This window comes from Triticum aestivum, chromosome 1A, assembly GCF_018294505.1.
Source record: "Triticum aestivum cultivar Chinese Spring chromosome 1A, IWGSC CS RefSeq v2.1, whole genome shotgun sequence".
Classification (NCBI taxonomy): Eukaryota; Viridiplantae; Streptophyta; class Magnoliopsida; order Poales; family Poaceae; genus Triticum; species Triticum aestivum.
In genome coordinates, this window is record NC_057794.1 from 273437953 (window position 1) to 273450721 (window position 12769).

The following is a 12769-nucleotide window of genomic DNA, read 5'->3' on the forward strand; positions in this document are numbered from 1 at the left end:
ACTTTGTATCCTTCTCAGGTCTGGTGATAGCCTGCTGCACACAGTGTGCGGCGTTAACATCACCTTCATGTAAATGACTCCGGTCACTCTGGTATTTTACCCGTTTTCAATGCATAAGGTAGAAAATGCTCTACCTTTTTATTAAAAAAAGGAGTATTAAACAGAGAAATCACATGTACGTGTGCATATATTTATGCCTAAGTAACCACTGAAAACTCACGAGGTTTTTCAAGTGCTGCATGTACATCAGTACGATGGGTGCAAAGCTGAAACAAGCTAGGTAGGGCGTACCTAGGCTGCTACCATTTCTGTATACATTCCAATTCAGCTGTTTTAGCCTGACAGAGACGCTGCATGGCAGAGGTGGTCAAGATAGCCTAGCCTAGCTACTTGTGGTATTAGGAGTACTATTATTACCATAAAAAGCAATGCAAAAGCGCCCTAAAAGAGGCGTCGTATCATGTCCATCGCCCGTCCGTGACCCCTCCCCTCCCCAGGGAGAACAGTACGTTAGATTCCCCAACTGGACCTGGACGACACACACTGACATGACTCCACGACCACACCGTACCCCCTCACAAGATGCAACAGGACATCACATTGCTCATCAATTGCAATACCAAGAGATAGATCAAAAACAAGATGCGAGAGGTTACAAGAGGACTAAACTAATTAACTGTACCAAATCGATTACGTAGAGGATTAAATCGAGCCATGGAGCTAGCTAGTTCGCTAAACACAACATCAGTTCATGTTCATCACAAACAACGCAGAGTAGCAGAGGGTGGGGAAAATACCAGCGAACAAATAGTAGGGATCATATCATATGATCAAAGTTTGGAAATGATCCGGACAAGAGTAGTACTAGACTAGTAGGGGTAGCAAGCATGGATTCATGGAGGAATTTAATCCGCGCTTGCACTAGTAGGAGGAGACTAGCTAGCTAGGGGCTTATAGTAAGCAAGAGCTCGGTGGCTAGCTGGAGACATGGTGGGAGTACATAGGATACGTAGGGAAAGTCGTTGCAGCTAGCTAGCTCCGGCGGACGGCGGTCACCGGCTCACGCTGCGGCGCCGGGAGGCGGCGGGGGCATCTGGTGGTACTGGTGGTGGCCGTTGCTGTTGCCTTCGTGGGAGGGGATGTCGCCGGAGCCGGGGGGGTGGGGCGGCTTCCTGCGCTTCTTCTTGTCGTAGCTAACTCCGCGTGCGCGTGACTGGTGCTCGCGGACCTCGCGGAGGTAGAGCCGCACGGCCCTGGCGCCGAAGGGGTTGTTCTCGGGTCGTCCGCCGTTCTCCTCATAGGCAGCACGGAGGCGGCCGACGAGTGCGTCGAGGCTGCCCCACGCCTGCCGGAGCGGACAAGGGCATGGCGCCGGCGGCACGGGGTGGCCGAAGAATGGGCACCCGGCGGCGTGCACCTTGGTCTTGCCGAACTGGTCGAGGTAGCGCAGGAACTCCAGCACGTGCGCGCCGCTGCACCGCGCCAGCGACAGCGGGGGGCGGTGGTTCCGGAGGTACTGCCCGAACGTGTTCCAGTCCCGCCGCTTCTGCGACTCATACCTGCTTGGCGACGGCGAGACCGCGCCCCCTGGCGACAGCGACGACACCGCCGACGAAGCCCCTGACGTCGCGCCGCCGCTGCCGTCCGAGTGCGGGCTGTCGGGCTGTGGTACCAAGTCCATTGATCTGGCAACAAATCAAACCATGCAGCTGGTCAGTATTCAGTAAGCACCAAACGATCCAGCGAGGGCGAGGAGAAGAAGAATGGGAGATCTATTTAGGAGTTAGCGCGCGCACGCAGACACTTCTTGGGGAGCCGTGGAGCGGTGGTCCTATGGAACAAGTTGAGAGAGAGTGGTAGTATCTCCACTATAAATAGTGCTCTACTCTATCCGAGACGAGAGTGCAAGAGCAGCTCGCATTCACCTCACCTCAACTCACTTTGCTAGCTGCTTCTGTCTCCGGAGCTTGTGAAGAACAGGAGATACGCAGCTAGGTAGGACTGTAGCGGAGAACGAATCTCACCCTCAAGATCGATCGAGATATCACTATCCGAAACCACAACTAAGTAACCGGTGTGGGATATGGCCGGGAGCTGCAGCTACATGCTGGGATCCTGCGACGCCGATGAAAGAGGGGAATGGGAGGGCTGAGAAAGCGAAGCTTGGGGGTGAGTATTAATGGTGGCTGGCTACCTAGCCAGCTCTTGAAGAGAATGAAGGAGGGGTGGCTGGTGAATGGGCCGGGAAGGAGACAGTGGGAGGTGAAAGGTGATGTGACGGGATGGATGGATGGGGAAAAAGTTGGGAAATGGGCGGTGAAATGTCGTCGGTACGGCGGGAGGATTTTAAATGAAAATGTTGGGTTGAAAGGCGAGGAGGAATGGCGCACAATACATCCACCGTTTTTATTTACTTCATATAGTATTAGCTTTTATCTGAAGTTAAATTTTAATAAATTAAAAGATAGATTTATCCTTAAATATATTTACACATTATATATTTTTTTATTGTAAATATTCATATTATTTTATAAACTTGATTAAACTTTATAAAATCTGACTTCAGTCAAAGTCAATATGCAAACTATAAAAATAAAAATGAAGGGAGTACCCAAGAGAGATAAAGTGATCCCAATATTTCTATTTATCTTAATATGCAATTATGCCACCTCGATTTTCACCATGAATAGAAAATGAAGCATCACAACATACAACCATGCATTTGAAAAGGATCCATCAAAACATGCAATCATGCATCACAACCAGTAACTAAAAAAAATTGTGTATCGTTCATTTTTTCTGTTGGTTGGCGCCAGCACACAGGGAAATTGACATGTACTTCAAACCCACACGTCGGTAATACATTAGTTATCCTGTGCACTGACAAAAAACTCATAGAAATAACCCTATAGTTGTGCGCCGTTCATTTTTCGCACCATAGATTCAGCTACATGTGCCAAAATGCCCGACGACTTAGCAATTTTTTGACCAACCATGTGGTCAAGCCTAGAGTGAAAAAAATCCCCAATCAGTCTCAATCTCACTGGGTTCTTTCCAGAGACATTTGTGAATACCTAGATTGTTGTTGGCGGCCGACTGCACTCCAAATTCATCGCCGTCAGCTACACTCCCTCAAATCTGTTGCCTCCTCCAACCTCTCACCCGCCTCCTCCTCTCTATTCCTCGGATCGTCGACCACCAAACCGCCGCATCTGCCTGGGACGTCGTCGTTCCCATCCCACAGCCGATGCCCCCTATCTCGCTCAAACTGTGTCTCGTTTCTAATCCATGTGCTCAGCTATCTAACTCCACTACCTGCTCTCTACATCTCAGTTTCTTTTCCTGGTTGTGTGCATGGTGACTTCTCCCCCGAACAGAAGTAGTCAAGTTGTCGTTCATTGGATTTGTATGTGTGTCCCTTTTTAGCTCATCTCGCCCTCTCCTTTGTTTGGAAGGCGGTGCGGCTCGCTTAGATCCGACACAATGCTATAAGATCTTGACCAGATCGATCGACTTTTCAGTCTTTAGTCTTTTGGCTAGTAATGGGTTCCTATAGTAGTGATGCCGACAATGGTGCTGCTCGGGACGAAGCGAGATGGGGAGAGCAAGAGAGAAAATAGGAAAATATGCCTTAAGGTGACCATTGTTGAATGGTTTTGGGCACGGTTCCTGTAAATGTGGAAACAGTCTGCAAACATTGTTTGCGCATCCCAGCGATCTCATCTGTTTGTTTCAAAATAGACAGTCTATAATGTGTTAGCACAATATTAGCAATAGAGCTGACCTTGCTATCCATGAACAAATAGTCATGCACTCCCTCCGGTCCATTTTAGTTCGCATATAAGATTTGTCTAAAGTCAAGCCTCGTAAAGTTTGACCAACTTTATAGAAAAAAAATACCAACATTCACAATATGAAATCAATATCAGTAGATGTCATGACTTAAATTTTCATATTGTATAATTTTAGCATGGTAGACGTTGATTTTTTTTAATAGAAATATGATCAAATTTTATGAAGTTTGACTTCGGACAATTCTTATATACAGAGTAAAAAGAACCGGAGGGAGTATGTCATATGCACATCGTTACGCGGTGCCAGGGAACCACACCGAGGAAACATTCGTTTCATATAATTTATGTATCTAAAATTCCGTAACTCATTTACTAAATGGTCGTTTTGTCATGTAAAACCACGAGCTTCAATTAAATCTTAACTCTTCTAATTAACATTTTATATGCTAGTCTAATTTTTACAAATAATGAAGAAGCAATCTCTGTGTTGGGGCTGCCCCAAGAAAGACACATACACAAGCTTAAACAACATAGTGTATAAGAATAGTTTTGTTTTGTGGACGCACACACCTGCGTTTTTCTTATTCCTTTGTTCTCACAGCCTAATAACAAAGACTCATCCAAAACAGCATGCATTCTTTCAGTTGACTCTAACAACCTTCATGCAATCTAGCTAACTAACACAGGTATACATGACACTTGCACGTCTAGGCCGCATCTTCACTGAGTGTGGCGTTCCTAGGTAAAACAAATGTGTACACAAACTGACTCCAAGAGCACATGCATGGTTGTGAGCGGCTACTAACTTGCAGATGTGCTCACGTCGCTCCAGCTGCTGAACTGCCGTGTCATTAAGCAACAGATGCAATTTTCCTTCAACCTAGTTGACTACTCAAATTTCTAGAGCAATGAAACACTAATAGAAAAGGGGGCTTTGGTCCAGGCCGGGTAAGCCCATTAGTCCCGGTTCAGTCCAGAACCGGGACCAATGGGTGCATTTACCCCGGTTCGTGCGGCTAAGGCATTAGTCTCAGTTCACCTGACCGGTACTAAAGGTTAGACCTTTAGTTCCGGTTGGTGCCACCAACTGGGACTAATGGGCTTTGAGGCATTAGTACCGGTTCATGGCACGAACCGGTACTAAAGGTCCCATTTTCAAATTCTCTCCCCGCTGGACCGCCTTTTCAGTTTTAGAAAAAACAAAAGAAAATGATGAAAATGTCAACAAAAAAAAAAAATAAGTTTCCCATGTGATATGTGGTCTAGTTGTTGGGAAAATTTACAAATATGAATTTCGACTTTATTTACAAAATCTCTCTGGAATTTCAAATGGGCATAACTTTTGCATACGAACTCGAATTAAAAAGTTTTTTATATGAAAAATCATCTACTCAAAAAGTTACATCCGATGGAGACCGCCTACGGCCTGTTTGCAAATTTGTAGAATCCTCAAATTCCAAAAGGAAAAAAAGTTATGCTCAAGTTTCAGTTTTTTAAAATTTTCATTAAATCTGGTCAAACTATGGTCAAACTACTTATTCAAGAAGTATTAGTGTTACTAAATAATTATTCAAGAATATTAGTGTTATTAAATAATTGTTTTAGTTTTTTTGAATTTTGGTCAAATCTGGTCAAACTATGGTCAAACTGTGGTCAAACAATGGTCAAACTACTTATTCAAGAAATATTAGTGTTACTAAAAAATTATTGTTTTTTTAGAACAATAGTTTCAAACTCAAACAGTGAAATGTGTGACTTCATGCTCAAGCTAAACTCCTGAGGGTTAATAGGATTGACATCTTACTATTGTTAGGAAAACAACGAGTGCAGACTTGGAAACGAGGGAGAATAGAACCCGGAAGTTAAGCGTGCTCAGGCTGGGGGAGTGGGAGGATGGGTGACCGTCCGGAAAGTTAGATGATTTGGAATGATGAGGGGTGATTAGAGATTAAGGGCCAGTTCTTTTGGGCGATTCTACCAGAATCACCCCCCTCCCTAGCTTCTCCCAGAATCATCACTCCATATGTTTTTTACAATCCTAGCTAATTAGACCTTAACTAAATAGGATTGTAAAAAAATATGGAGTGGCGATTCTGGGAGAAGCTGGGGAGGGGGGCGATTCTGGGAGAATCGCCAAAAAGAACTGGCCCTAAATTGAGCAGTGATGAGGGGTGATTAGAGATTAGAGGTTAAAATAATTCAGAAATTTGAAAATAAAAAAATTCAAAAAAAATTTCAAAAAAAATCAGAAAATTTCCTTTAGTACCGGTTGGTGTTACCAACCGGGACTAAAGGTGGACCGGCCACGTGGAGGGCCTTTAGTCCCGGTTCTGGTTTGAACCGGGACTAAAGGGTCAGGGCATTAGTACCGACCCTTTAGTCCCGGTTCAGGAACCGGGACTAAAGGCCCTTACGAACCGGGACAACAGGCCCTTTTTCTACCAGTGAAACTATGCAATACAAATAAAACACGAACAAAACCTATACAACAAGTTTAACTCTAACAATCACCCATTTAGCCTTGTTGTCATTTATTTGAGAACTTTCATGTCAAACCTTCAAAGCGGAGTTGGCTCACTATTGGTGTTCACAGCGGCAAGATACATCTCCTCCAGTACTCCTTCCTTAGCACCATGCAATCTCTCAGGAAGTGCCCGTAGTTATAGCAGTTGCAACTGGGAACCTTGCAGGTATCAAAGGTGATCTTCTTTTTGCCAGCGTCGCCGCAGTTTTTGTAGCGAGCAAGCCAGTCCTCTGTGATGAGCAAGAAACTTTTACCATCATGGTCAAAGTTGCCGACGCCCTCACCTACATCGCACCTATCCTCCACAGTCTTGATCCGCCCAACAAACTCCTCTAGAGACATATTTTTCAGATTATGTAGAAGCTCAATTGGAATAGCTACCTGTGTGTACTTGGACATGACGACTGGAGCATCTTTTTGACCACCTTCTCCGCGTCAAGGCTTTCACCGAGGGTGTGGAAGTTGTTGGCAACCCAACTCATGCGCATGGCGAGCTTGTCGATGGTCTCGTCACTCCTCATGTGGATTCCATCGAACTCCTTGAGGAGACCTTGCAACTTGGCCTCGTGGACATTTGTATCGCATATGCGCATGGACTTGGTAGCGTCTCATGCCTTCTTTTTTGTTGATTTCCCGACAAGAGTGGTGTGCATCTCTGGCAGTATTCACGAAGAATTGTGGCAAGCATCATCCGGTACTGGGAGAAGCTCGTGTTACCCTAGATGGCCTCCCATGTTGTCGGATTTCGGGTTCCGGCAGACCCTTGAGGTTCGAACACTGAGGTGCGCATGGAGATTTCGCCTCCTACCTACCTGCACCCCTCCGCCACGCAAAGATCTAAGCTATGGAAAGAACAACATAAGAGACACAGGGTTTATACTGGTTCGGGCCACCGTTGTGGTGTAATACCCTACTCCAGTGTGTGGTGTGGTGGATTGCCTCTTGGGCTGGTGATGATGAACAATACAAGGAAGAACAGCCTCGCGAGGGTCTGTTCTTGGCTGGGGGGATGAACTGCTGGGAGGAGTTTAGTCATCCTTCTCTCTCTCTCTTCTCGATTGTCCTCTTTCTTCCATCCTGCGGGTGGCTAGTCCTTTTTATAGAGGCCCTGGTCCTCTTCCCAAATATCGAGCGGGAAGGGAGCCAACAATGGCGGGCTAATTTGAAGGGAGACAGCTAGTACCAGCTATCCTGACAAAAGTAGTCTTCGCCTGCACAAAGCTCTGGTGGTGACGCCGTCTTGGACTCCACAATGACCTCCGTCTTGCAGTCCTCCTGGTCTTGGTCTTGTTGCACCGAAATGGCAACCTTTGCCTGATGCCTCGGTACTCCGCGGCTGCGCTTGCCCCCTTTGCAACAAAGGGGAAAGGAGGACACTGCGCGGGCTGGCGCCCGCCTGGCGCCCTTGGTCGTCATGGCTTGCGTCACGGCCACCTCGTGAGGTACCCCGCCTTGATCTCTCTGCCTCCTCGCGAGCCAGCTTGATGAGGCCGTGCCTGAGGAAGCTCCGCGTCGTCCGCCCCGTGAGGCTTGGCCCCTCGCGAGGGTCTTGAGTCTATGTTGGTGAAGATGGGCCGTGCTGGGCCCCCTTTTGAGCCATGCCGCAGGCCGCAGGCAGGCAAGTCTGGGGACCCCTGTTCCCAGAACGGCGACAGTAACCCTCGGGCCCAAGGCGCACCCGGACTTGGCCGTGTAGGGAGGCGGAAGGGCAAGAGCGAAGCGCCGTGGGCCCTAATAGCCGGTGGCCTCGGGCGCCGCGTGGTGGTTGATTGGACGTGGGATCCTTCACTTTCCCATGGCGCCTCGGCAACTGCACGGACTGGACAAGTCCCTGCATGCAAAGTGGGTCATAATTACCTGCGATCGTGGAGGTCGGCGGTTGGCCTTCGCCGGCCATAAGTACGGAACAGCGCGCGCCCTTTCAGTCCATCCCTCCTTGCTTCTCCTTCTTCCCGGTCCTTGCTCCGTCTTGCTGCGATGGCTCCGATCCGCCGGTTCTCGACGACAGAGAAGGGAAAGGCTCCCCGAGAGGAACCAGACCCGCTCCCGCCGAAGAAACGGCTCGTCCTCCGTCGCCCGGACAAGGGGGCCCATCAGGTGGTGTCGAGGCCTTGGTGCGAGCGGGCACCACCGGGGTTCCCACTTCCCTTGTACGCCCACATCGAGGGCCCTGAATGAGCTGATGCTGATTGCCACGGGCGGCGCCGCCGAGTCACGAAGGTGTGGGTCGTCCCTCCTGGGGTCCACACCAAGGGCTCCTCCTGAGAGTTTGTGCTCCACGTTGCCATGCCTCCTCAGTCTTGGATTCGCCTTCCTCCCTTCTTCGCCTCCATCATCCCACAGGGAGAACTCCTGGAGCTTTGGCTGCAGCACGCCGGCTGCAGCACCCTCGCGACCGAGGCAGAGGTCGCGGTCGTTGCCCCGGGCGAGGTCTTCATGACTCGGGGCTGGAGCGAGATCGCCCGGGTTTGCAGGACAAGAGACGCCCTCGCGATCCACTTGGAGTACGACGATGCTTCGGTGATGTTCTTCAAGGTCTTCGATGCGAACGGGCGCCGGCTGGAGTGCTGCCCCGGGAGAGGTGGCCAGGACCCTGCTGCGGTGAGGACTGGGCCCGCCAACCGCTCCCTTGGCAGCTCCTCGGGCGGTGGAGGCGTCGGAGGTTCCAGTGACTCCGGCGAGCTCTTCGCGACTCCAGAGATGAGCGACGACAGCTACGAGCCCCCGAGCCGGCGCCGCTCCTGGAGCAGGGCGGGCTCGTCAGGCCGCCGCCAACTCTGATCTGGATGGGGTTGGCGTCGGTGCTTGACAGCCCACTGTTGATGATGGCGTCTTTTGCAGGGGCGCGCGTAGTTAGTGTCCATTTAGGATCTGTTCCCTGCGAGGAATCAAAGACGCGTCCCATGGGGGTTTGTAAGGTGCCTGCAATCCTATTTTGTTAATATAACCCTTGTCATAGAATTGTGCGAGTTGCTCATTCCGTTTTAGCTCCGTCCTCCCTTTTGAACCTCACGAGGGCTTGGTGCTCTGCGCCGACAGGTCCCAGTCCCAAGGCGGCTTCAGCCATCGCTGGTATGCCAGGTCGCAATGCCGTGGTCAAGGCCAGGAGGTGAGCGACCCGGAGTCCGGTAAGAGCCCCTGAGTCGCGATGCTCAGGAGGTCCCCTTTGGCGCTCAAGCAGCCGTCGTTCGGTGAGAAAGGAGAGCGGCGTCGCTAACACGGGATTGCATTAGGTGTGGGGATGATGCCACGGTAGCTGGCGCTTCCGGATGGTGACTTATCTCGAGAATCAGAGGCCGCTCTCTGGTGTGTCGCCGGGTCCGTGCATCGGCAGGCATGAGGTTGCTTGGCGAGGTCCTCGCGTGTCCCTCCCCTCTCGCCTTTGCTCCCCTTTCTTCTCTACGTCCTCGGGTCCCGGCCCTCGAGCGAGTCTCAGCCGTCGCTGGTATGCCAGGTCACGATGCCGTGGACAAGGCCAGAGGGTGAGGGATGGAGAACCAGTAGGAGCCCTAAGTCGCGATGCTCAGGCACCCCCCTTTAACGTGCAAGTGGTTCATGCGGACGAGAGTGAAGGAGACACCGCAAGGGCCTCACCTGACGCAGCTCCTTCAGGAGATCCTGTAGATCCATCATAGAAAAAAACGAGGAGGTTGCCATGACAATTGACAGTCAGCCGTTGGTTGCTTCCGAGGGGTAATGAGGCACTGAAGGCTTGACGAGGTGGCGCCATGCGGGGCTGTCGTGGCCAGAGCTCAGCCATTCAGATTTGTCGGCGTTGCAGGGACGGAGCCATGTGCAAGCGTCGTGCCGTTTGGGAGCAGTTCCGTTAGTTGAGCGGGCAACTAGGTCAAGCACATTAGCCGCGGAGGAGTGGATTCGTTTAAATAGATGCTGGGAAGGCGGACATCACTGGGTCTGGCCCGAGTGACTTGGGGATCATGCAGCCCGAGGGGCGCCCCCAACAAGGTAAGCTAACAACATGAAATAAAAGAGACACACGCCGCAGGGACGGACCCACGCGGCCTGGGAATAATGTAGCCCTGGGGGGGCGCTCCCAGCTGGAAGTGAAACTTGAAAGATGTCACCTGATGACGTTTAGGACGAAGGGGTGTTGGTGTAGCAGACTTGGTGGGCTGCGGAAGCCAATCCTCACAAGCCCCCAGGCCTAGGGGCCTCAGGAGGTTCCGGAGGCGCTGGCGGCTCCTCGTAGACCATCTCCATCCCCGCCAGGGCTGCGGATCGCCAGGCCTCTCGTGCCCCCGTGATGCCCCTCATGAGGCGCTGGTACATGGCCGCCGTGTTCGGCAAGCCGTAAGGCATGCGAACGTAGCTGTGGGGTAGACCTCCGCAGCGCCCCACTCGCGAGGGCCAGAGGCGCTCCAGAGAGGCGACTCGGTTGAGCCCTGGTATGTCGATGCAGATGCGTAGCCCTCCATCCTCGCCTGGATGTGGAGCCACTGCTGGTAGGCGGCGGCCGCCTTTCATGACTCTTGACTCCTGTAGCTCCTGAATGGCCTTGTTGATGAACTCCTAAGGGTCTGGATCTTCTTGCCTTGCTCCTTCTTGAGGGAAACGTGCTTCTAAACACGCCTCCATGTGGTGCCCAAGCGCCTCCCTCGTGACCCTAGCTAGGTCGGTGGCCCTCCAGGGGAGAGCCCCCGAGCCCTGCCTGAGGAGGGCGCCGGGCGCGCTTTCCTATGCGATGGAAGGAGGTTCCCCCTGGGCACGCGCGGGCCTAGAGGGGCCTTCCTCCTGAGTGGTCGTGCCGGACAATGTCTTCTTCTTCTTGGGGGCGGTCTCGGGAGGCCTCCTGCTTCCGTGATCCGGGTCTTCCAGTGACGCGGCCTGAAAGGCTCGTTCCAAGGAACACACCGCGTCCTTCTCTTCACAGGGCACCGTGATGACTCCGCCACTTCCTGGCATCTTGAGAACGTTGTAGCCGTGGTGAGTTATGGCCATGAACTTGGCCAGCGCTGGGTACCCAAGGATGGCGTTGTACGGCAGGCGAATGTGAGCGATGTCGAAGTCGATGAGCTCGGTGCGGTAGTTGTCGCGTGTCCCGAAGGTGACAGGGAGGCGGACCTGCCCAATCGAGACCGTGGAGCCGTCGGTGATTCCGGAGAAAGGCTTGGTTGGCTGAAGCTGACTGTAGGGAACTTGGAGATTGTTGAATGTTTCCACGGACAGGACGTTGAGCCCTGCCCCGCCATCGATGAGGGTCCTGGTGACCACCACGCTGCTGACGATTGGGGAACAAAGCATCGGGAGGACTCCGGCTATAGCCGCACACTTGAGCTGATCTGCTGAGCTGAACGTGATGGCGCATGCCGACCACCTGAGAGGACGCGCGGCTTCGAGCCTGGGGAGGACTGCATTCACTTCGCGGGCGAACTGCTTGAAGATGCGTTGAGAGGCTGGGGCTTGAGCCCCGTCCAAGATGCAGGCGATCGCGCGCGGCTCCTGGAAGCCCCTAGCCCCCTCGTCCCGGTGGCGGTCCTCGTTTCTCCTTGGCTGCGACGGCATGCGGAGGGAGGCCTGCGTTGCCTTGTGGGCGATCCTCGCGAGGCTGATCCCTCCAGTCTCCCTCGCGAGGCGGGTCTTGCCAGCGATCCTCGCGAGGTTGATCGCGCCACCCTTGACGCGGGCCACGGTCTTCCCAGCGTCCTGCGTTCCTTCCTCCTCCTCGACCGTAGCCCCGGTCATCGTGGTCAGGGCGATGGCCGATCCTTCCTTCTCGCACGGCTTGGAGCTCTTGACACTCGTTGGTGTTGTGGGTGTGGAGGTCGTGGTACACACAGTACCGGCTGCCCTTGGAAGGTTCGGGCTGATCTCTGCCCCGCTTGGTGTCTGGTTCTGCCGCGAGCATGGTAGCCCCCTTGCGCTTCACATCATTGGCCTTGGGCTTCTTCTCTTTTGGGTCTACGGCAGGCAGCTCGAGGAGGGAGAGACGCCCTTCCTCAGCCCTGGCACACTTGGTTGCCAAGTTGAACAGCTCCAAGGAAGTGCACAGGTCTTCATGCATCGCCAGCTCCTCCTTCATCTTGACATCACGCACGCCGTTGGAGAAGGTTGAGATGATGGCCTCCTCAGTCACCTTGGGAATCTTGAGGCGTGCGTTGTTGAAGCGCTGGATGAACTTCTGCAGGGTCTCCCCGGGTTGTTTCTTGATGCGGCGCATGTCGCTCATGGCGGGTGGCCGGTCGCGAGTACCTTGGAAGTTGGCGATGAAGCGGGTGCGCATCTCGTCCCAGGAGGAGATCGTGCCTGGAGTCAGGTTCAGGAGCCAGGTGCGGGCCCCGTCCTTGAGTGCCATGGGGAACCGGTTTGCCATGACCTTCTCGTCTTCGTTGGTAGCTTCGATGCCCAGCTCGTAGAGCTGGAGGAACTCCGCAGGGTCAGCCGTGCCGTCGTAACGAGGAGGCAGGTCTGGCTTGAACTTGACGGTCCACAC

General features: G+C 52.5%; 1 protein-coding gene across 6 annotated transcripts; it reads right to left on the minus strand.

Moving 5' to 3' along the window:
* Positions 1–728: 728 nt before the first annotated feature.
* On the minus strand, positions 729–2299 carry LOC123045668 (protein G1-like5). Of its 6 annotated transcripts, none has more exons than XM_044468814.1 (2): positions 1931–2299; positions 729–1685 (listed from the first exon to the last, which is right to left on the minus strand). In XM_044468814.1, exon 2 carries the CDS (start codon positions 1679–1681, stop codon positions 1061–1063), a length of 621 nt encoding a protein of 206 aa, XP_044324749.1. In that variant the 5' UTR covers positions 1682–1685; positions 1931–2299; the 3' UTR covers positions 729–1060. The 6 variants fall into 6 exon arrangements, with proteins under 6 accessions (XP_044324749.1, XP_044324767.1, XP_044324781.1 ...); XM_044468832.1 differs by having other exon boundaries at positions 1797–2263; XM_044468846.1 differs by having other exon boundaries at positions 2025–2262.
* Positions 2300–12769: the final 10470 nt, after the last annotated feature.